Here is a 24,475-nt window from a genome sequence, read left to right on the forward strand (position 1 = left end):
AGGCTTGTTAAAGGAAAGAGAAGGTGAATTCTGAGTCCTCAGGGAGATAATCAATGCAGTGCAGCATGTATTATTATCAAATCATTAGACAGGAATTTTATGACAGGTTTGTTGTACTGAGATGTCTAGCGTTTTGATAATAAACAAAAAATCTGTGACATCTCTTGCAGCATGAAGGCTTTTTGAAATATTAAAGAAACACCAATTTGTCATTCTGATCTAGTCTGAAAAGTACATGGGCACTGGTGAAATCCAAACTGGAGGGGGGAAGCAAAACAGTAAAAAATAAGGTAATATGGTGCTGTCATGTGTCCAACAGGTGGTGAAGATGATGATTGTGGTGGTGTGTACGTTTGCCATCTGCTGGCTGCCCTTCCACGTCTACTTCCTGCTGCACCAGTTCTTTCCTGACATGTTTGAAGAAAGGTTCATTCAGCAGGTTTATCTGGCCATCATGTGGCTGGCTATGAGTTCCACCATGTACAACCCCATCATCTACTGCTGCCTCAACGACAGGTTAGTCAGCACTTACACAAACACACACATATTGATATATTACTCATTTACTGTAAATTCTCAAGTATTTAACTCAACTGCAGAGAGAACCAGGCTTTCATTTGAACCTGGTTTATATTAGAGACAGAGAAATTACATTGATGATGATTAAATGATCTACTCCAACTTTAATTTGTACATTTAACAAAAGCATAGTCATTCCATAATAGCTACTGTGTTGTTTTAACAGAACTACTCACTAATTAATTAATTTTTATGTTTGGTATTGAGCTGCTGTCAATAACATTCAACACTTCCTGCACAGATGTTACACATGTAAAGTTTTCCAACAACTGTAAGGGCATAATGTCTCTCTATCCTGGTACACTGTTAATTGAAAATGTGCACACAGCTCAGTGGAAACCAGTGTGAGCTTTAATGCAAGTTCATCAAAATTAAAACAAACCACACAACTCTTCTCCATTACACTATAGGGCTGTCACTCTTTATTCAAAATTAGAATTACCATTCAACCATGGAAAAGTATTCTATCTTTAATGACCTGTTCACAATTTTTGAGCCCAACAATCTGTGCCCTGTATTCCAGCAGGGAGCTTTCTCCAAAATGTACTGTCCATCTGATCAACTGCAAACCCTGTTACCCCATCAATAAACTTAGCTGTTTGGTTTTCTCTTTGCTAACAGAGAGATGGAGAAAACTAGCGAACTGTGGGGCGCTCCCATAGCTTAGGGGCCAACCATATACCGCAACGTCTCCAGTTGGAGTCGGACCAGGGATCTGTGTTACATCTCTCGCTCCCTCATTACTCTACTGACTGTAATAAAGGCTAAAATTCCCCCCAAACAAAATAGTGAGCAAACCATCTCAGAAGTTATGTTTGATGTAAAGCATTTTGGATTTAACACCATAGATGAAAAAATAATGGATAAACGTGAGACTGCTTACGGACTTTGTAAAATGCCACTGCCTTACAGTAACATCAGCTTACCACTGCCTTACAGTGATGTCAGCTTGTCAGCTAATGCTTCCTCAGTGAGGCAGCGGAGGCACTGCAAATGAACGGAACAACATCAATTCTACATTTTAGGATTAGGCTATGTGGGTTGCCTTTGAATTCATTTGAACACTAACGAATACGTAACACAGTTGAATTCGTACTTTAATGTAAGCATGTTATTGAATTGATTCTTTTGAACTTGATTCTTTTCAAGTGACAGCCCTAGTACACCATGCACTTTTCGCTACCTTAACTTCACACTGACGTCTGAGGTTGTTTTCGGTTTCTTTTATATACAGTCCATCAAACTGTCATGTGACTTATAGATCATCATAGAAATATAAAAGAGAAATATAAATGTCTGTGTCTAAGCATATCAACACAACTTTACAACCAACTTTTCAAAATACACTTTAGAAATACAGTATTTCAAGGTTGACTCTCCATTTTCTAATACGAAAGGTTAATATGGAATATTTAAATCCATCTCTTGGATAACCCTTTTCTAATTTCTAAGGCACCACCCTGATGATAGACAAAAGGCAAGATAAACAAAAAAGTACGGTGAATAAAGTGTGATATACTTGAAAAGAATTGTGCAAATTCTTTTAATGTGAATCCTGTACAGGAAGTGTCATTGACAGTAGCTTTACACTGAATGAAAGAATGGCAAAGTACAAGCAATTAAACTGATAGTTTTTATTCATGTTGTTGTTGATATTTGAGACTAGGTCATTATTTTAATTATTCGAATAGAGACTCTTCAGGGGGGAAAGGTTTTTTTCTTGTTTAGCAGCAATCATATTGTCCTTCAGGACTGAAGCCAATGACACACACAACCACACACACAGGTACACTCATCGCATAGCAATATCCCATCCTCCACTGCTGCCTTAGTGACAAGCAGTTCTCTTCAACTCTCCAGACCACAAAGACTTCCACACATGGACTGAAGTTAGAATAAACTTCAAACTTTAAAACCCATCTCTGAAACTGGCTGAATCCCACTGTGAACATCAACAATTCAAAACTCAAACTGTGGAGTTATTAGCATTCTGCCTGTCAATTAATTCAATTTAAAGATCATTGTCTGGCAAAATAAAGACAGATGGTCAACTCTGCTTGTTGTATTTAATCAATCATCTCCCATATTCTTCCATTGCGGCCACCTGTTAATTGTCTTTGTGCTGTCGGAGAAATGAGATTTCACACTTGGGTGTTTTCGCCTCTGAAATTCATTAAGTTCTAAAAATGAAAATATGTGGGCTGGACCGCAGTGAGCTGAGGTTTAGTCATCATTCTGTACAGGATATCAACCTGCTTTTGTCTCTACCAGCTCCGCCGATTTAAATTCAAATGAGTGACCGATAATGGCCCTCTCATTTTCCATAAATCTCTTCCCATCTCTCTCCTGCTCTCAGTGATTGACATTTTCCCTTTTCCCCCCTTCGTCACTTCTCTCCCTAGCTCTTCTGCATAATTCTTATTTCTGTCATCTCTTCCTTCTGTGGTTTTTGTAATTTCTATGCAACATTTCAAACTGCTGGTCAAATTTGTCTCAATAAAGGTCATCAGTAAATGTCACATGCAACATTTAGTGTTAATTAACAGTAGAATGCTTCCGTTACACAGTCTTTGCTCTTTCCCTATTTTTTTGTTTGTTTTTACAATACATCTCTATTAGCCACTGTACAGTACAGTCAGAATGCAAATACTATATCAGTCAGTCTTCTGTTAAACTGTCTGTTTCTCTGGTTCTACATCAAGCTGTAGCATACAGTAAACAGTCAGATTAGAAGGATTTCCAAATTGGCTGCTTTTGAAAAAATTTTGTTGCAGCTGAATATGTATGTAAATACTGGTTTAGGATCACTGTCATGGGATATTATTTATCTAGGATTTCTGTAAACTGCATTGCATGATCATCTAACTAAATAACACTGCATCAACAATTGTGCCATTTACTTAATATAATCCATATTTTAGTAATATTATGATCTGTATATTATATATATTATATTATAAAAGAAGCATACATCTGTACACCTGACCTCATCTGTGATCTTCATCCATCACATGCCATTGATAGATCATGTTGTGGTTGTAGAGGCCCATGATTTTGTATTCTCTTTTGTGTATAACTACCTTGAACAGAGAATGAAGAGATAATATCATGGGCTTTCTTGTATGCTCTTTGAAAGTAATCCAATATTAAAGTGCGCTCCCATGAATGCTTTTTTGCATCTATAATAGCTAGAGGATTTTTACAACATTGGATGGATGCTGTTGTTGGATGTTAAGGAATTTTAGGCAATTTTGTTAACAATCATAAGATAACAATTTTACCAGCACAACACAAATTTCCTTATAAAGTTGATAACTCAATAAGACTGTGCTTTTCTTGCACAGATTCCGAGCTGGTTTTAAACAAGCCTTCCACTGCTGCCCCTGCGTCCCTCGAGGCTCTTACGAAGGCCTGGAACTCAAATCTACTCGTTACCTTCAGACCCAGACAAGCGTTTACAAGGCCAGCCGGATGGAGACCACAGTGTCCACTGTTCTCCAGGTTGGGGATGACATGGAGCAGCCCAAGGTCAAGGTGATAGCGGGTCCAGGGCCCGTTGGGGCGGCGGTCGGGGCCAGACCACATAGCTCCTCCCTGGACCTCACCTCGAATGGGTCATCCTCCCGGAGCGTCTCCAAAACAGTGTCAGAGACGTCCAGTTTCTACTCCAGTAACAACCTACAGGAATAGACCTCAAACACAGGTGGCATTTTGCCGGACAGCAGGGCTGAGAGTGAGTTGACTGTTCACATTGCTGCTTTTGCCTGCGTGTATTCCTGCAAAAGCACAGCGTGAATGTGTGAGTTTGTCTGCCAGTGACTGTGTCTAAGTTTTTGATGAGTACATTTCCACAGTGTTCACTGGAACGTAATGTTAGGTAATTTTGCAAGTGAGACTAAGTCCCTGTTCCCTGAGTGCTGTCTTCACCTTGTATAAAGTACACATGCTGCTCACAGTTAATGATCAATTCCCATTCGAAAGGTTTGCTCAATGTCAAAAAGTGATGACGGGCACTTCAACAACATGAGCACATTCCAGTTCAAATGCTAAACTGAAGCAGAAACTAGTGTCTCCAGTCTTCACAGCCTCTGCTTGTCACACCAGCCTTCTCTCAGTGCAGAGTGAAGGTTCACACATCCGCAATCACAAGCTGTGTGACTTCACACAGTCTATTTTGGAGTGGAGCTCTAACATGAGACCAGCATGCTTTGAACGCAGCGGCTCGTCGTTTTAACAAGGGTGTTCTCTGCGAAGATACATAGTTTGGAGACCTCGGGTTTTCAGAAAGTTCTCTACACCTCTAATGGAGAAAACCTGGTTTTCACAGGAACTCTCTCCCAGAAGATACGTGTTGAAAACAGAGGCAGATGTGTAGTTCCAGTTGAAAGGCTCTATCAGAAAAGGTGATAGAGAAGAAAATCAACGAAGTATAAACTCTGAACCCATACCCAAACTGCCCAATACGAGACCTCAAACCCAGATGTAGTCCTCAGTGACACCACTGAACCCAAACAACACCGGTGTGTAGCTTAGAGATCGATCTGCAAAGGACAGCAGATGAAACGTTCCAGTTTCCTACAGAATCAATACAGTTTCACAGTAATAACTGTCCCCTCAGCTACCTGTCTGTGTAACCTGCTCCACCTTTTATCAGACACATGACACTGGGTCGTGATTTAAATGCAAGGCACCACTTTCAAACTGTGAAATATTTATGTAACTCTCATTAGCTGCTCTACCCTTCCACCTGGCAGTAACATGCACTCCGTATCTTAATGCGATTTGGCTGGATTACATTAATACCTGACAAATGTATCTCCAGTACACACTTTTTGTTGCCTGTTTCATTTGTGTGCATTTTCTTGGTATTGGGTGGTTTAGGTGATCAGATCTTCTGATTCTTTCAAATATCCACATTTCATATGCTGTTGCTCCATCCAAATGTAATCCAGTCATACAAGATGCACGTTAATATCAGGTTTAAAGGGCTTCGTAGATGTTGCAGCCTGAAATGTGCAGAGGCAGCCTGTTAGCTGTAGCTCTCTAATGTGCAGAGATGTGCCTTGCTGCGTAGCATAATGTCTGCAAAAGGGCGAGGGGAGCAGAGACACAGCTCACTCTGCTGGGGTCCAGGAAAAAGGAAGATTAGGTAACAGGGGCTACGGAAGCCCACTGGGACAAACTGTCTTAACCTCTTACAGTGGTAAACACACACACAGACGCCTATGTACACACAGAAACATATAACCACTGTAAAAAATGACAAGCTTGGCATGGGATTTTAGTGAAAAAAAATTAACCTTGTCTCACAATATTCTTAGTCAAACTGTCAGTGCTATAGTGGCAAATAGTTGTATTAGTTTCGACAGATTTCACTTTATATCATGATAGTCAAACTTCTTTCAAGATATTCACTTGCCACAAGTCTCAGTTGGAAGATTTGATGTATAGTTTTTTTTTATATATATATAATTTCTTAAAGGAAGTTGAGTTTATTCATGGAAGCCAGAATATTTTACTGTAAAAATCTTCAAGATTTACATATTTGCTGTGTACAAAACAAACACAGGCTTTAACCATGCACATCCACCAAACAGTAGAGCTGTAATTTGTCAGACACTGACACACACAATACAAGAGAAAAGACTAAATCCATTTTAATAAGTCTTAGTGAAGTATATAAGTCTAAAAATCCTATTTTTCTTGAAATAAGAGAAATAAGGTTTTATCATTTCCATTTGCTTTGCATTGGAAATCAGTTCAATAGTCTCACTGTTCTGAGATATATTCTGTGAAAATTATGACTCAATCCTTGGTTAAATCATGTTTTAAGATGGATATTCTTTGCAGTGTGCATACACAACATGCACACACATACAGAGAGTGATCACCTGTTGACAGTCATCATGTTACTTTCACACGGACGCACACGCACCCTACAGTTCCCCTCTTAACTCCTGGTCTATTCTCAGAGCACAGATGCTGTTGTTATAAATTCCAGTGTCTGCTGACATTAAACTGAAGAGGCGATGTGAAGCAACATGACTTTATTTGAATCACAATGACAATCAATATCATATCACCAAATCAGTATCACATTCAGTGCAAAGAGAAAATGAAGGGCATACAACAGACATTAGACAGGATAAACAAATCGCCCTGTCATCACCATAACTGACATTTCACTCTTTCACAGAGCCTAGAATGTAAAAGTAATACATCCTACAGAGCTTTTGGGAGATTAATGTCTTTGCCAAGTCATCAATTCAGTGATGAGAACATCAAAATAGTCTGGGACTTCAATTCAAAAGTAACAAGATTTAGAGAAGAAGAACTTTTACTAAAATTATAATTTGGTAGGAGTCGGGAGGACAGTGGTTATACCCTGAATAATCATGTATTTTAAAAATTATTACATTGTTTGATCATTTAATGACATATCATTAACTAAATATATTACTGTAAGTTATATATGCAGGTTAATTTTTGGATGTCATGCAGTCATTTACGGCAAAGTGATCTGTACCTGTACACAGTCACTCATCACCCCCACATACAATTAGTATGGAAACACAAGGATATCATATGGATTACAGGGAAAGCAGACCCTTTAAAAAGACATGAAAATAAATATTGAAATATACAGTGGTGTGAAAAAGTGTTTGCCCCCTTCCTGATTTCTTATTTTTTTGCATGTTTGTCACACTTAAATGTTTCAGATCATCAAACAAATTTAAATATTTGTCAAAGATAACACAAGTAAACACAAAATGCAGTTTTTAAATGAAAGTTGTTATTATTAAGGGAAAACTACTGTGGCTTTTTCCATGGTCCAGTTAATATGATGTATTTACCAGTGACAACCTTAAAGTAAACAGCTGATAAATACAACCTGATCTCATGCTATTTCCCAACTTTACCAGTTGACAATTCACAGTTAGGCAACTGAATGACCTGCAGTAGATTGTGGGATACTGATGGTTGCAAATGGTAAGCAGTTGTGTGCTCCAAATTTGGGGAAATGAATGCTTCATTTCTTGTATGGATTTTGAGGAATGGGACTGGCCTTGATGACCTGTTATTGTGTCTAGAAATGCATGAACACAACACTTGTCTATGCTGAAGTGTTGGACAATAGTGGGCTTCGTGCTAACACTAGACTTATTTCCACACAAAAGTGTATGTCCGTGTCAAAGTGTCTACTATAACTCAACAGTGTGTTATAACTCAACTAAGAGTGTGTATGACATGCTCAAGTGTTGTCTTGGAGCCCACTACAGCTCTGAACAATGTGTGCTTAAGTGTTAGTAACATCACAGCCAGTGTAGTATGAATGATGTTGATGGCATAAAGCCCCTAAACTTCAAATCAAGTATTTCTCTATTTCATTAAATATGAATGAGTGATGTAAGCAAGTAAGCAACAATCAAAGTTCAACTTACAATTTATTTTTAAGAGTTTAACACTTGAAATCAGGAATGTGTGGGTGCGGTTTGATCACATGTGATTGACAGTGGCATGGCAACATAAGCAAACAACCCACAACTCATCAGATTTTGATTCTATTGAGCAGAAGTATTCAAAAATGCAAATCAGCCTAAAATGAAATTGTATAACTAAATGAGCATCTGCTGGACTGGTTTAGCTACAGAGGCCCAAATAGAGTGAGCTGGGAGAGAACGAGAGCATTGCGGTTGATGTCATTAGAACATAGTTATCTGATTACAGTATGAACAAGACCTGCACCCTTAATGCCTCCTGCCCTGATAGGATGATTTGGAGTCAGTGAGCTGGATAGGAAAATGTTCCTTGTCTGCATGTACTCCTGCAAGTAAATTAGCTCATACAGTAAGTGTAAAGAGATTATGCAAATTAGTGTGTTTGTGGTTGTTTCCTTATGAGCACCAACAGACCTCTCAAGGACAGTGAGTTTAGGAATAGCTTCACCACAACCCTCAGCCAAATCAACCATTTCACTTCACTGCATCAGTATGTTATTAGTGTTCCAACATAAAAAACTGCCTCACTAATCATAACAGCCACAGCTATAGCTACAACAATTGCCATAATCATGTGCATAGTCCCATCAAAGCTACACACACAGCCTTTTACAAACACAGCCAAAAGCAGTCAGTCATGAAATTAATGCTACCACTTTCCTATGTAGCTAACTGCAGAGCTTACATGGAGTTAACATTTAAAAAAATACTCTTAGGTCGCAAAACTTTTACCTCATACATGCCAACTGCTATGAATCCAGCTTAGCTTTGTTTCAACGTACAACCCCACAGCCAGTTATAGCCGGCCACAGCTAGTGGCTATGACCACAGTTGGAGCTCAGCCCTGCTGGGGTCTGGTAATGACTGACTATTAGTAACAGTGATTCCCAATCATTTTGCTTTTGAACCCTTAAAGGGGACCTAGTATGCTCATTTCCTGCTCTATATTTTTATTCTGGACTCCACTAGTGTAGCTTTGCATGATTTACAGTTAAAATCAAGGCATTTAGACCCCCCTCCCTAAAAGCCCACTTTCTTCTGATTGGCCAACTTCCAGAAGCCTACCGAGAAGCAGCACCCAGTGCTTGTGGGCCACTCTGCCTCGTCATCTTGCCGGTGTGCTCGACGGTATATGACAGCCATAATAACTTGGAAAATAGCTATTTGGGGGCACTGAATTTCATGAGTTTACTGTTTATCAGACCACAAATGAGACAAGAATTAGGTTGGAAAAAACAATAGACACCACTGGAGCAGAGTGTTTCTGGGGGCTGGTGTAGGTACCAGACATGCTCAGCATGGCAGATCTGCTCAGGGCATCACTGATTACTGTACAAAAACGCACAACTTTTATAACTTTATTCACTGATGTTGGTGAAACTGGATCATGTTTTATGGAGTTTATGGAGTTTCAAGATGGACAGATAGCTTTAAGTAGAAAAAAACATTGGAAACCTAGTATTCAGACCAGTCTGAAGCCTGAGCTTTTTGCTCACAGGGATTACTTTTACATGCGTTTACCTTATTATTTGAACCTTTGGCCACGTTTAATATGAACATCCGACATTGTAACGTTATATATATGACAGAAAATAAGGAAAAGCATAATAGGTCCCCTTTAATACAAAGTGATGTCCTCATGTGACTCATCGTCACATGATGCATGTGCTGTGAGTAGTTAATTCAAACAGTGAATTTCTTCTCAGATTGTTTTATCTGAATAATTTTTAGAGGCCTGAAGAGGTAAAACTACAGTGTTAAAAGAAAAAAGCAAAGATTAGAGAAAACACCAAACATAAACAAAATTTTGTGTAGCAGAATTTAGTTTTCTAGTGTATCGCAACAGTTTCAACCTGTAGGGAGAGAATGTTACTCAGCCACACAAACAGGGTTTAACCAACCTTCAAAGTGAAATTAATCTTGATGTGATTTGTCAGTGCAAGGTTAAAAATCATACTGAATTTGAATCCCAACCAGGCCCATTAAATTTAATTATAGTGGCAAATGGCAGGCCTAATATTATACAACATATCCACAGTATCCATTATAATGTAGCATCAGCTGTCTGAGCCAGTGAGAGGGATGTAGAAGTGGAGTGAGCACTATGAACATACACTCCAACAACCCATCATCTCATAATCATTTTATTTATTTATTTTTAATTTGACCGCTGTACCCTAATCATATCCAGCAAGCCAAGAATAATCCAGACACTACATCCTGAATGCAGAGTATGTTCCCTCGTCCGCCCATCGCTTGGACAGGTCAAGTGGAGCGGGTGAATGAGAGGCTGGGGCTTTAATGAAGGTGTAATCAACTTTGTTCAACGAGTGCTCCTTAAATGAACGTATGGCAGGCTCTCTCTCTCTGCCTCTCTAACACACACGCACACGCTCACACAGCTGTCGCTGATGAGAGCTGTAGCGATGGAGACAAAAGATGCCAGCTTGTTGCTGAGGAGCGGCACCAGGCAGGCTACACAGTGGGGTGAATGGCCTCATCAGCACCATCTCTTCCTGTGTTTCTATCCATCCCTCGCTCTCCAATCATGCTAATTACACTAGAGAAGTGGAGAGGGCAACCAGCCGAACACACACAGAAGCATACCTGACACACAGGCACACATATATTTGTGCTTGCAGGTCATTAAATGGGGTGAAAATACAAAGACTGCCACATCAGTGACAGGGGTGCATGCTCAAACGTGTGTGTGCGCGTGTGTGTGTGAAAGTGGGAACAGACATCACTCATAGTGCGCTTCATTGAGAACATTTTCTAAGATAGTTTACACATATAGCTGATGCTTCATCAATGACATCATGTGCGTCAGTATACAAAAGAGAAATTCTCTCATTTGCAAGGGTCAAAACCACAGCACCTTGCAAATATAAACTGCATCAAAGAACAGCCTCTGCAATATATAAACAATGTAAAGATGTGCGTTGCTGCAGTTATGCTCAGTATTGTTGTTTTGTGAAAATACTCCTACTCTCTGCTTTTCTTCATATTGCACAAATGCCAACCTTTCCAGTGGTCTCTTTTGTGAATCTTGTGTACTTTTGAATGTGACATTTTGATTATGAACTGAAAAGAGAACTCACCTATCATGATATAGAAATACCTGTATTGTGTAAAATTAATTAATCCATGGAAAGATGAACTAAAAAGTGATTAGACTCGACTGTGCCATAAAGAGACATCTTCTTTCAGTACTGGTGCTTGTTCCAATACAAATAGTCATACTGCTTTGTCACCATGCTGTTGGCTGTGTCTAACTAAACTAAATATCAGTTGTTACTGAAATTTTGTTCTAGGCAGGGTGAGCCTCTGCTGTCATTAGTTTATTTGTTATTTGTCTGTATTTATCCATCCATTAGCTATGCCCGCTAATCCTTAGGAGGGTCATGGGGGTCTGGAGCCAAACCCAGCTGACATTGAGCGAGAGGCTGGACAGGTCGCCAGTCATAGACGCTTTATTGACATTTATGTCCTAAATTTAATCAGAAGGCACATACGCTGAAAAAGTTTTTCAGTCTTCGTAAGCTTCCTACGGAGCCCCAGAATGGCCATGGAGAAAAAAATTTAATATATCAATCAAAACGTGGGAACGAATTGTATCTCATGTGCACGCAATAGCATTTCGATCACTCGATGTAGTAAAATGTGATCTTGATATTTTTTTTCTCTCTATGGCCTCTCCTGGGCTCCATAGATTCCTAGTATTTGCGTTCATAGAGCATGCGCACTATAATCCTTCTAGTTAGAGAATAATCCTTCAGACTTTCAATGAACAATGAACACACACACTGTAGTTTATTTTGCATCAATACCTCATACACCATCCTGCTACTGGAAATACTCCGTGCATCAACTGTGTATTAATCGACTATTGATATATTATTGATATATTATATATTATAGTCCCCAACAAATACACTATTTACTCCTGTTTGAGTAACATTGGCTAAAAACTACAGTGCCTAAAACTGCAGTGTTTTAGTAAATTACTGAGCCTAATAAAAAATGAAACTATATACTTTTGAGATTTATGTCTCCAGTCGGAACAAATAGGATCAGGGCTGACTGAGTGCTCCAGACAGGTTGGGAAAGTCAGAAAGTATTGCAAGAAGGATTAATGCATTGTTGATTTTGGTCTTTTCCAGTTTTGTTGACAATAAGAAAAAACATTCCACGGCCTTATCCTTTAAAACGCTGACTCTCAGCTTTAATTTGAGGGTGATTACATTCACATCCAGTCAACCGTGTAGAATTTGTAGCCCTTTCAATGCATATCCCCCAGGGGTATAGGGCTACAATTCCTACTGTTCCCATAAGATTTTTTTTTAAATCCCTCAAATACCCCAAAAGCTGAAAGTCAGCACTTCAACCTCACAGTCAGTATTTCATTTGAAGTCCAATGTTCTGGAATGTAGAGTTTACTCTAATACTGTGCAGTGTGTGGAAAAAATACATTTCTGATCATATATGTGATGCAATACTGTCCATGGATAAGAGATATAAATCTGAAACATACGCTAAGTAGTTATCAGGCACTTTTACGACACAGCCATGTCTGCCAGTCTGAGTTCTGTACTGTAATAATGTTTTGCTTGTTTCTATCATGCTTACTTATTCCTGAAAGAGATTTAGGTTGAGACAGCATTTTAAATGGCTCTGTTTCTTCAAAATTTCAATCATGCTTGAAAAGAAAAAAAAAAGAGAGTTAATCTTATGTATCTTTTCCATGCGAGTACTGCTCTGAGGTGACTGTGTATCTGTTACTGCCTCCATTGTTAACTGCCATTTATGGAGTCACATTTACTGTACAGTGGGTGTTTTTATCTGTGCTCTTTGCCAAAATCGGTCTTCTATTAAAGAAAAAGTATTGATTTACAATTCACAACATTGGGTTTGTCTTCATTTCAAGCAACAAAACGTGTACGTGCGAGTGTGTGGATTTTTTTTTTCTCCAGATCAAACATTTGTGACAAAGGGATGGAAACAAGCATCTGGCACAGAAAATGCCACACAGCTTCAGTCCTTTTCAGAAAGGGAGTAGACAAAAAAAACAATTTACTTTGTAGATGTGTCTGCCACAGCTCACTCTCTATCTTTGTGAATCCTGACCTGCGGTACAGGTGCACAGAGATGAGAAAGGAGGATGAGGAAGAAGCAGTCAGGACAGTAGGCTCAGTGTGTGTGTGTGATTTAAACAGGTGAAAAACAACAGAGGCTGAGTGTGTTGCTAGTGTCAGATAAAAACATGCCATGTGCTGCATTGGACCTTCAGACAGAGCACACTGCATGCATAATAAACCACAGCTGAGCTGCCTTCATGGGCCTGAACATTCTGTCAGTTTTAATACCAAGAGACTCTCTGTCATGTATGTGTGACTAAAAGATTCAATTTAATCTTGTACTTTATATAATGAAATGGAAAAGCATTTGGCCATTTGAAAAACCAAGATAAAATCAGCACCAATGTCAATCTTCTAAGGTGACTTGTTTGATGACCTACAGCATGTAATCTGTTACACTGACCAAATAATATTGTCAGTCAGTAGTGAACATGACCTAATTGTGTGGTATAGTGACCGTATGTTAGTATTTTGCACCAGTAGCATTATGCAAATAAGTGTTTTTGAAGCTGGATACTTGAAGGAATAGCTCTGTGGGACAGTAAATGCCTCACTGAAAGCCAGCAGCTCATTAGGGCATGGTGACGATGTTTTATTGCAGGTTTTACAGACTGGAATGATGGGCAGATACATGATACAGAAATAACCACTGGTTGTGGTCAGGGAGCACCTCTAATCATATGAGAGATAAACCGCAGCCAATGTAGGATTTTTAATAAAAGGTCATATTAATCAGGTCTGCTGTCAGCCTTTGGGAAGCTCAACCCTGCACTGCATCTGCTTCCTGTCATTTTCCAAACCAGTGGAGAGAGATTCAGCGAGCAAACGTCTGAAATCTGTCAGAGGAACCAAAACCTCCAGGTAGCACCATCTGTGCTTCTTTTCATGTATTCCCACCTTTTTATCCATATTTAACACTTTAGTAGGTGGGGATTATTGGGAGAACGAACCAAACCCAAATGTGTGATTGTTTTAAAACAAGGTTCATAGTAAAGTAAAATGTGTTTGGCAGAGCTTAGCAATATGGTAAAAATAATATCTCAGTATTTTGATGATTTAGAGAAACATATGCATTTCCTCTGCTAATCAAATCAACAATGTAGACTAAGCAGTCTTTAATACCAATGGAGTCAAACAGACTACTGTAAATATTCTGTTATTACATTATTGAGCATTTTAATGAGGTTTTTCACAAAAAAGAAAAATCCAATCAGAGTCAGAATAACTTTTTGTGGTATATTTTGCACTGAGGTAAATATAGGCCGCCTTAAATGTAAATCAGGTTGTTTGCAGGTTGTGTAGCACTGCAAAGTATGGCAAAAATTGTTTCAGTCAGTCAACTCGCATGGTACAGATTATTATGTGAATGCAGAATATGTATAGCGGTGATATTTGGTGCCTAGGGTCTGACCTTGTGACTCCTCCGTAAGTGTAGCAGTGAACTCGAGCTGACTGCCTGAAGTAGCTCACAGGGTTCACTTCACAAATGACCAATACTTGAAATCATCAAATCAAAATGCACTGAGGGATAATTAAACTATATATAAAATAATATAATAAAGAGCAGCAAAACAAAATGATGGCAGTAGCATGACAGGAGATCCAAACTATTAATGACAACATGAAACTCTGGAGGAGATTGAAGGACTGAAAGGAGGGGGGAGTAGAGAGGAGATAATTGAAGCAAAAAAAGCGTGAGGTGAAGGAAGTTGGTGGAAGGGGACATGAGGGAGAAATAATGTGGGGAGCTTGAGAGAAAAGAGACGCAAAAGAACTGGATGAGAGCTTAGAGAGTGAGAGAGGCAAATGAGAAGACTCAAGATGGAGGGAAGAGACAAAGAGAGAATAGTGTTGGCAAAACAAGGGAGGAGAAAAGAAGGGGATAGGAAATAAGCCTTGGGGAACTTTCATCGAGGCTAATTATCACATCTCAGGTTCTCCATCCGTCCCTGGGTAGCACCTGCAGCCCGGCAGCTCATGATAATGCATCCTGAGTTTCCTCAACCATCCCTCTTCCACATTTCATGAAGGGTGTCAGAGTAGGGGTGGATTTGGCAAAGACAGGAAAAAGACTGCTGTCTGATCATTGCAAGGAAGATGGACGAGTTTCACCTTGAACCCCTTTAGTGTTTGTGTGATTTGTTGTACATCTATAAGCACCATAAGGATGGAGACATGGGGAAAACGCTCACAGAAGAGTGAGAGAGAGATGTAGATAAGGTGCATTAGTTCTAAGTTACAGTAGGTAAGTATTAAAGTTAGAGTAAAGGCCCGGTCACACCAGGAAGTGGTAAAGCGAAGTTTATTTGTCTTTGTAAAGTAAGTGGTTCTAGAAGTTGGTGACATAGTGACTACTTGCAGAGCTAGTTGGTGAACTACTGTAGCTGCACCCATGGGCTCATCTCTTTTGTTGGGCTGTGACAGCCTGCGATGGGCTATGGCTTATGGGAAATGCTGTTCATTAAAAGCCGCTAAAAACAGGTAAACAATGATATTAGATTGTTTTTCAAATTACCATCATTATCTAGACTCTTGTGAACCACATGATATACTGTTTATGTACTATGTTCCAAGGCTGGATTTTTATTGTTATAAATAAAATTATGTTATTTCTGTTATTGCAAATGTCATGTGTAGGTTTTTTTGACATGGAACAGAACCCGGGAGTTATGGTTTCACTTCAGCTCTCTATAGCTCTCCAAGCTTCCGTCCGTGTTTTCTCTGTAATGGGCCGTTTACTCCACCCAAAATTTTATTCTCAGGATTTCATTCAAAAAAGAGATACTGAAGCGAGAAAAAAGCTGTCAGAGCTAGCGAGCTTGATAATGAGGCCAGTATGCTTCTCCAGAAGTTATTGTCAGATGGCTGAACAGCCTCAGAACATGCATCTACATTTGGGTGCAAGATTATTAAGTATGTCTGTGCATTAATGCTGGCTTAAGTGTGTTAATATCCATGACTAAGTAATTGTGTGTGCTCTCTGTACTGCAAAATGTGTATGTGATTGGTGTGTGTGTGTGTGTGTGTGTGTGTGTGTGTGTGTGTGTGTGTGAGAGAGAGAGAGAGAGAGAGAGAGAGAGAGAGAGAGAGAGAGAGAGCTGAGGCAGGTGGGGGAGAGCTGAGTGGAGTCTTGGATCCTGGGAGGCGTCCCTCCAGAGAAGGAAACTGAAGGACTATCATTTCACTGTCATCAGCATCATCGCCTTGAGGACATAATCACCGGCCAGGAGCACCACCACCACCCCCCGCTCTCCACTACACACACACACACACATACATACACACAGTTCCTACTCTGGAGGGTTACAACAATATATATATTCAGATTTGCTGGTTTCAACGGAGGTCCTGAAAGGCAGGCAAGAATTTTTTTTTTTTCTGGTGATCCATTTTCTAACTCTGATCAAAATAGTTTTCTCTTCTGTGTTTACTTAAGAACGGGTTAAAAAAAATATTTCCCAGGATAAAGTTCAGGGTTCCTTTGAAAAAGTATTTCATCTGTGAAACAGACAGAAAATAAATTTCATCTGTGAAAGCCCTGAAAGGCAAGTGAGAAATGTTTCTTTTTCAGGCTAATTTTTCTACGTTTTTACGTGAGAATACAGTTATCAGTATATCTTTATGGACTATATGGACTGATGCCAAATTGACAAGAAGACTATCGACGTATGATGCCCTTTATGTTGTGTTTCTAGAGTTAAGTGTTTTTTTACGGACAAGTAAGTAATTGTTAATGTTATATTTCTTAAAGGGAGCTTGGCGGAGAGCGCATTATTATTATTAACTGAGAATTATTAACCTGAATACACATCAAAGTCCACTCTCGATCTAATTACGTTCATATTTCAGATGTAACAACTTCACAATGTACAGCAAGACAAGTCTACAGCCATGCTAGCGGCTCTGTGAGGCTCTGAACATTTGCTTATTTGCACTAAACACAAAGTACAGATGAGGCTAATGCTCACAACAGGAAGTGATGAATTAGAACTTACAAACTCACAATACACACCCTCTTCATCAGCAATGTTCTCTATTCCTTTTGGTGTCACGCAGATCATTATTCCTTTTTCAAAATGACATCTAACTAACACAAGAAGATGTAGCTTTAGATTTCCTTGTCCTACAGCCTGTCATCTTTTGACCCAGAGATACACAACAATCAGTGCACATCATCTTTACTGTCAGTTGATCACTGACACACAGACCAGCATTAGCATGAACATCGCTGCAAAGCCAGAGAGCTGCATCAGTACAGACCTGCCAGATATAATATCCTTGTCCAGTGATCACAACGAGGAACAAGCCACCAATTCACCTATTTACACCGCCACCCTTGTTGCCTTTAGACCCATACAACCAAGTTCCAGTGTATTTTCGTGCTATGAAGGGCAAATGGTATACTGCTACTGTTGAAGGAATTTAAGAAAAACAATTTGTTGTTTGACAACAACTGAAAACTTTACTGGTAGCAGTTTTGGCTTAGTGTACATAGTAGTGACAAATAACAGAGGGAGTTCCCTGGAGGTGTGGCGGGGCTGATAAAGAATAGAGCTAAATGTCAGGAAGACAAACTGCTGCATGCTCTGTGACACCACTGAAGCATCTGTGATTAACATGATGGCACTGCAAACGTGCAAACTTCAAATATCATCACTGTTGGGCAAAAAGCTTCCTGCTGCATCTCCTGTTTTGTTTTTTAGCCTGGTGACAATGTTTTGAAACGGTTTTGAATTTGTATTAGTGTAAAGACTGGAAACAGTAAGCCTTGTGACTTCCTGGAGTCTCCTCTAGTTGGACGGAGTCAAACTAGCTGTTTCCCCCTACTTCCAGTTTTTATGCTAAGCTAAGCTAATCAGCTCCAATTGTATCTTCATATTTAGCATAATATCATGAGTGGTATCAATCTTCTCATTTAACTCTCAGCAAGAAATCAAATGTGTGTTTCCCATGTCAAACTATTCCTTTAAATTCAGCTCTCGGCTTTTAATGAGTCCCGTCTTACTTACTATACCTCCCAATGATCTATTGTTTATTACACAAAAAAACCCATTAAATACCTCATTATAAAAACAACTGTATACATCATGATAAAGGCTGGTAAAGGAATGGGGCAAACAGCAGCTGTCCCCTTCATACAATTATAAATACATAAAAATGCAGCGACTGAAGCCAAGCCAATTACATTAATCAAAAGCTTTCAGTGGGTTTATGGAAATGCATCATGCCTGCTGACAGTTACCACTGTGACTAATGCAACACAGCACTTAACTGTGCAGAAACTGACTGAGAGGAGGCCATCTCCTGCTGCTGTCAGGTAAAACCCACAGGTCTCATATTTTGGTGATTCTTTTATTCATTTGCATTGTAATTCCAGGGATTACATGGTGCTCGATGGGATGAAAAAAATGCACAGACCTGGGTTTATGAAGCCAATTGCAGATATCAGGTGCTCAGCAGAAGCACCTCTTAAAGAGTCAAGCTCTGTGGTCTTATTGACTTGTTCACTTGTGTGTAATGCTTTCAACAATTCAGAGTGCTTGGGTGAATTTTAAAATAAGGAGAAAGAGTGTGTGCTGCTACAGCAGGATAGTAAAGGTCAAATCTGGTGCATCAACTGGGAGACGTAAATGGGAAGCTTGGTGACTTTCTAACAGCAATGGCCCAAATATTTTGTTTAGATATTAAAGTAGTGGAAGAAGTACTCCTATCCTTAGGTGAAATTACCAGTACAACAACGTAATAATTCTCCATTACAAGTAAAAGACCTTTATTCAAAATTCTACTTAACTATAACTACAACAGTATTATCAGATAAATGTATCAAAAGAAAAAGTACTGATTCTGCAGAAAAACGGTCTCTGTGACTGATATATTATTGCATAAGAAAGTATTTTACTGTTTACTGGGGGGGGCACCATTTTGTATCCATAGTTCCATGTTTGCTTTTGTGTGAAATATTGGATACATTTCACTCTTTTAAAAAATCATAAATGAGACGTTTAGAGGGGAAATCTCTCTGGAACAATCATGCACAGTAGCTGATGGACATCTGAAATGTGACAAGAGGCCCAAATGAGACGCTGCTTTTTTGTAAGGGGTCAAAAGGCAAAAAAGTTGGGAACAACTAGTTTAATATTTAAAAATGTATTTTTAATTTTATAAGCCTATGTGTTTTTATGTAAAATCTGTAAAGTAGTAACTATAGGACCTAGTTATTTAAAAACTGTAGTGGAATAAAAAGAACCTCAAAAAGTACAGTACTGGAGTTACTTTCGACCACTGGAGATTTATGATTAACAAGAGATCGGAAGTACTTGACTTGAGTCTTGTTGATAATGATCTGTAAATAACTGTACGGTTGTATGGTTATCATTTCCAGACTCAGACTCTCCCTTATCTTTTAACACATCACGTTGAGCGCCTTCCAGCCAAGGGGTGTACTACGAATGAAGCAAGTTCAACATAGCCAGGCTTTCTTTGCATGAGCTGGCTCGAGAAACCCTAAAGCCCCAATCAGAGATAACAAGTATCAATCAACTTAATTTGTTTTGTACACGTTCCCATAAAAGAGGGCGTTTGAGCATCATTTGACTCTTCTTCCACACACAATGGACCAGCCTCGTCTCCTAGAAATTGCATTGATATGCAACTAATTTCCAACAGTAAATATGTTTTGAGGGAAACGTAATTGCTGTCTGGATTATACCGATCGCATGGCGCCTATTTCAGTCAAGACCATTCCTCTTGTCGTTATAATGGAGAGCTATGAAGAATAGTCCTATAAAACTGTTGTTGCAAATATGGCAAGAGAGGAATGCTGCCAGAATAAGTTCATATGTTTATTTTGCCACTCTTGCACTCTCAATGCCTCCTATTTATTTCTAACATGGCAGCTGCACATTTAGAGCTCTGAAACTTTAAACTTGATACAGCAGATTTAAACATTATACTCAAGAAGTGCATTTAGGTCTGACACTGTCCCATAATGAAGGAGACACTTCATTATGGGACAGTGTCAAATACAGCTGAAATGGATTTTATTGATTGAATATTATCTGTGATAAAAACCAACAGAAAAACCATCAGTTTTCGGTATTCTATTAGCTGCATTACCAGCGGTGTAAAACAGACCTGGCAGCTGATCAGGACGAAGCATCAAAACATCATTCAAAGTGGTCTGTAGCTGCTGAGCCTTCATCATTGTATTAGTGTACGGATGATCTGCTGTGTAACATTTGTTATTACAGAAGTTTGTATATGCGATGTGTTAGTAAGAATTTGTGGACTTTAGGTTTTTGTAAGTAATCATGGCAACACACACATATTATTCGTCTGATAGATGATATTTGCTACCATTATTTATTATGCACCTGAAGATGTGTAACAATCAAAATCAATCAATTAACCAATCTAATGTGACAATCCCTGCCCTTATCCCTGCCAATCTGTTTTTGTCTACCTGTTTTTCAACTATCTGGTGTGTGGGGCAACTTGGAACACCTGGGCCTGGTGTTCCCAGTCTATAAAGCCCTGGCTGTTACCATCACTCTCTCTCCTTCCCTGCAGCCAGCCTTAGTTCCTCTTTGGTTCTTTCCTTTCCTTTTACTTTCTCTCCATGTGTTTTTTGCACTTTTATGTATTTAATTAATCTCAGTTTGTTTAATAAATTACTTTGTTTAACTTTTGAAACCAGTGTGTCTTCCACTTTCACATCATTGCCTTATGAGCCAGGTTGTGACGCTAACTATCCATATCCAACTAAAAACGGATGAATCATATTTATGTTCTAAGAGCGAGACAAGTCTTCAGAAGCTCTCACTCCTTCACCCATAACAGATCATTCAGTGGTTGAACTGATCAGGGAGGGATCACATAAATGCTAAGAGTACGGTGCGCCTTGTATGTGACATGTCTTGAAATTGGGGTCGCTTTTCCTGTCACTTTGATGAGACGGGGACAACAACAGCTAATTTCAGTGAAATCATTATGGAAAAATTTCATGGTACAGCATACCATTCCTAATGTTTCTGTGTGTTTGTCCCCTGTTGGTTCTCCCTCTGAGTTTGTATATATGTGTGTGTGTGTGTGTGTGTGTGTGTGTGTGTGTGTGTGGCTGGTGGGGCGCGGCCTCCCAAGGAACCTCCAATCAGGAAATAACACACCTGCTACTCTCCTGCTGTTACTCACCTGACCTCCATCAACTAATCAACCATCAGTTTATTTACGTGGCATAGAAGCTCAGACTCTACTTGTACGCTGCGAAAGATTATCTTTCGTGCGTGCGTTGAAACCCTGACTAATTCTCTGAATTCCTGATTCCAGGCTCACCTCACCTACCGACCTGTCTCCAACCTTTACCGGCTCCACCAATCACTCGTCAGCCTAGTCTACCGGCTCCTGGCGTTTCCCTCTACACTGGTGTCTCTTTGAGTTTTATAATAAACTCCATCTCTCTCTGTGTCAGTCATGCATTTTCATCCAGAACCTCTGTGGAACATAACAAAGAAGTGTTGCACTTATAAAACATTGTGTTTTTCTGAATACCCACAATCATTACTTAGCTAGATAAATACACATTTTTAATATTTCTCAAATTAGCCACATTTTGTCTGAGCTGTTATGGAGACTTTGACTTTGACTTTGACTCAACTCAAAAACTGTGACTCAGTTTGCATACTATCACTTCTGAACATCTCCGGGGTTAACATGTTAGCTCCACTCAAATTTTTGATCCTTTCAAACATTTAGTTCTTTATGGGACTGTATCATAAAAGTATGATATACCACAGTGAAACAATCTGAAGGCTGTTTCTCAGGAGCAGAAAGGACAAGAAAATGGCCAAAAATCTCTCAGTAATTATAAATATGAATCATGTTTTTTATTAAGAATAATGGGAGAGAGAGAGAGAGAGATCTTATTTAGGATATTCCTTTTGGTAATTTTAGTAATGAGTGGTCATCAGTCTGAACAGCATGCCTGTGATGAAGCAAAAATTTTGAGTCACCCAAAGACAAAGAAAATTCCCCACACATGTTGCTGTTTTTTGTAGCAGATACAGGAAGACTGCCCTCACTGGGCATTGTTCTCCAAGTCTACACTGGCAGACTTCCAAGCAGTAGAAAACTGATAATTGATAGTACAAAATTGTGCTTCAATAAGCCAGTTAAATAATAATTTTACATTTGCCATGCTAAACAAACTGTAGGGTGTTTGTGGGTTAACCCCCTTTCCAACAGGGGAATTAGGAGAGGCCAGTTTGACAATTTTTCCAACTTCCCAAAATAGACATTCCGACAAGCATGCCCACTTTACGCAGCGATTGGCCAGGTGTGCTGAGGTGTAAAAGTAGACAGGGTCGGGCTTTCTTCATTCATTCTTTAAGCAACTACGTCCATCACTTTTCACATGTGAAATTGAGTGCAACACCAGGAATGCCTTCGAAAAAAGAGACTTTATGAAAGTGTGTACAGTTATCAGCATATACAGTATATATGATTCATTGCAAAAGACACAGAATTCCTGGAGAGATGTAGTGGAGGAAGTTGGATACAGCCAGGAGGAGGTATATGGCAAGCTTTTCACCCTGCCTTTGAGTGTGGCTATTCAAAACAGGTACAGTATAAACACTTTTGCCTTTACACGTGGTCAGACGACACCTTACTAAGTTCTTCTGAAGCATAATGAGGCCTTTACAATATAACACAGTCCATCAACACCACAAACAATAACCTCAAAAAGCATAAAGGAACAGTTCACCCCAAAATCAAAAATACATATTTTTCCTCTTACCTGTAGTGCTATTTATCCATCTAAATTGTTTTAGTGTGAGTTGCCGAGTTTTGGAGATATCGGCCGTAGAGATGTCTGCATTATTTTAATATGATGGGACTATATAGAACATGGCTTGTGGTGCTCAAAGCAAAACGGCAATGTCTCTTTACAGAAATCATGACCCGGTTACTCAAGATAATCCACAGACCTTGTTGTGAGCAGTTTCATGTAGGAACTATCAGTAGAAATATAATAGTCCCTACATGAAACTGCTCACAACAAATCTGTGGATTATCTTGAGTAACCAGGTCATGATTTCTGGAAAGAGATATTGCTGTTTAGTTTATATTTTTGGTGAACGGTGATCTGAACGTATCCGTTTGCAACTAATGAACGTGAATGCCGTTAACTCCTGCGAGAGTTAACAACACTCACGCACTGTTTTATGGCACCCAGCATGCCTGTGTTTTAGGTCACAGATATTTGAAACGACACATCAAGCTGAAGCATCCGACCAGTCCTGGGGAATATCTGCAAGTGAATGATGATCACAAGAAATGAACGTGAACTAGTTAATTTTTTGGTACTGTGAACTGAAAATTCTAAATTGTGAACTTTGAACGTGAACTAGTGCATTTTAATGTGAGTACTGACCTTTGAGCTAGCTCTTGTGAAGTGTGAACTTGCAGCCAATGCATATGCAGAGATATAGATGTAGTTTTTTTCAAGTATTTTTAGTTTTAGTTTAGTTACACAACTAAAATGTCAGCAAAAAGTTAGTGAAACTCTTTCATTCTCAGGCGACTGACATTGTCATTGTGTACGTTATGTGTAGCAGGTACTATTTTTTGGGTTAAAATCAATCCCTATTTGCCAGTCATGTCTAACCCAACAACAGCCAATCGTAATAGCCTGTTTTCTCTGACAGCTGTGACAGACAAGTGTATTGTGTCACTATTTGAAAGAGATGAAGAATTTCACTAATGAGAGAGAAGATTGACGTGCTGAGTCAATATAGCTCTCAAAAACTGACAGCCAGCAGCCAAGAGGATGTGGTGCTGACACCCTGATGTCCAGTTTCAGAGGGATCGCTGAAAAAGACTTACTGAACACACAACTTATAGAACCTATCCAGGAAGAAGCTTCAGAGGATCCATGTTGATACCAGTCAAAGTCTCGATTCCTGATCAACATCCAGCCTGTGGATCATGTGGGCAAGCAAGAGTGCACCCCACTGGAGTATAAATAATTCAATTCAAGGCAACATTACTCCAACTGTCAACCCATATTTTCTCACATTCCTACAGTAAGTGCAGAGCCAAGGCCAAGGCAGCAAGGTATACAGAAAGTTATGTAAAGTTCTGCTCATAGTAGAGCAGCTGGGATCCTTCGGACAAGCAGTATTTTCTCTTTGTCAGCATGATTTCATGCTACGAGCAAGTCGTCAGACATACAGCAGCCTAAGAGCTATGTTTCTTTTCTGT

At 39.3% G+C, this 24,475-nt stretch overlaps 1 protein-coding gene across 2 annotated transcripts in view; it reads left to right on the plus strand.

The window, feature by feature from the left end:
- Positions 1-12,978, plus strand: part of tacr1a (tachykinin receptor 1a) — a 58,870-nt gene extending 45,892 nt beyond the window's left edge. For both annotated transcript variants that reach the window (XM_044198106.1, XM_044198107.1), the window contains 2 exons: positions 320-516; positions 3,924-12,978. In XM_044198106.1, coding sequence (XP_044054041.1) covers positions 320-516; positions 3,924-4,269 — 543 coding nt within the window. In that variant the 3' untranslated portion in view covers positions 4,270-12,978. The remainder of the gene's footprint in view (positions 1-319; positions 517-3,923) is intronic.
- The last annotated feature ends 11,497 nt before the right edge of the window (positions 12,979-24,475 follow it).

Source organism: Siniperca chuatsi, linkage group LG5 (genome assembly GCF_020085105.1).
Source record: "Siniperca chuatsi isolate FFG_IHB_CAS linkage group LG5, ASM2008510v1, whole genome shotgun sequence".
Taxonomy (NCBI): Eukaryota; Metazoa; Chordata; class Actinopteri; order Centrarchiformes; family Sinipercidae; genus Siniperca; species Siniperca chuatsi.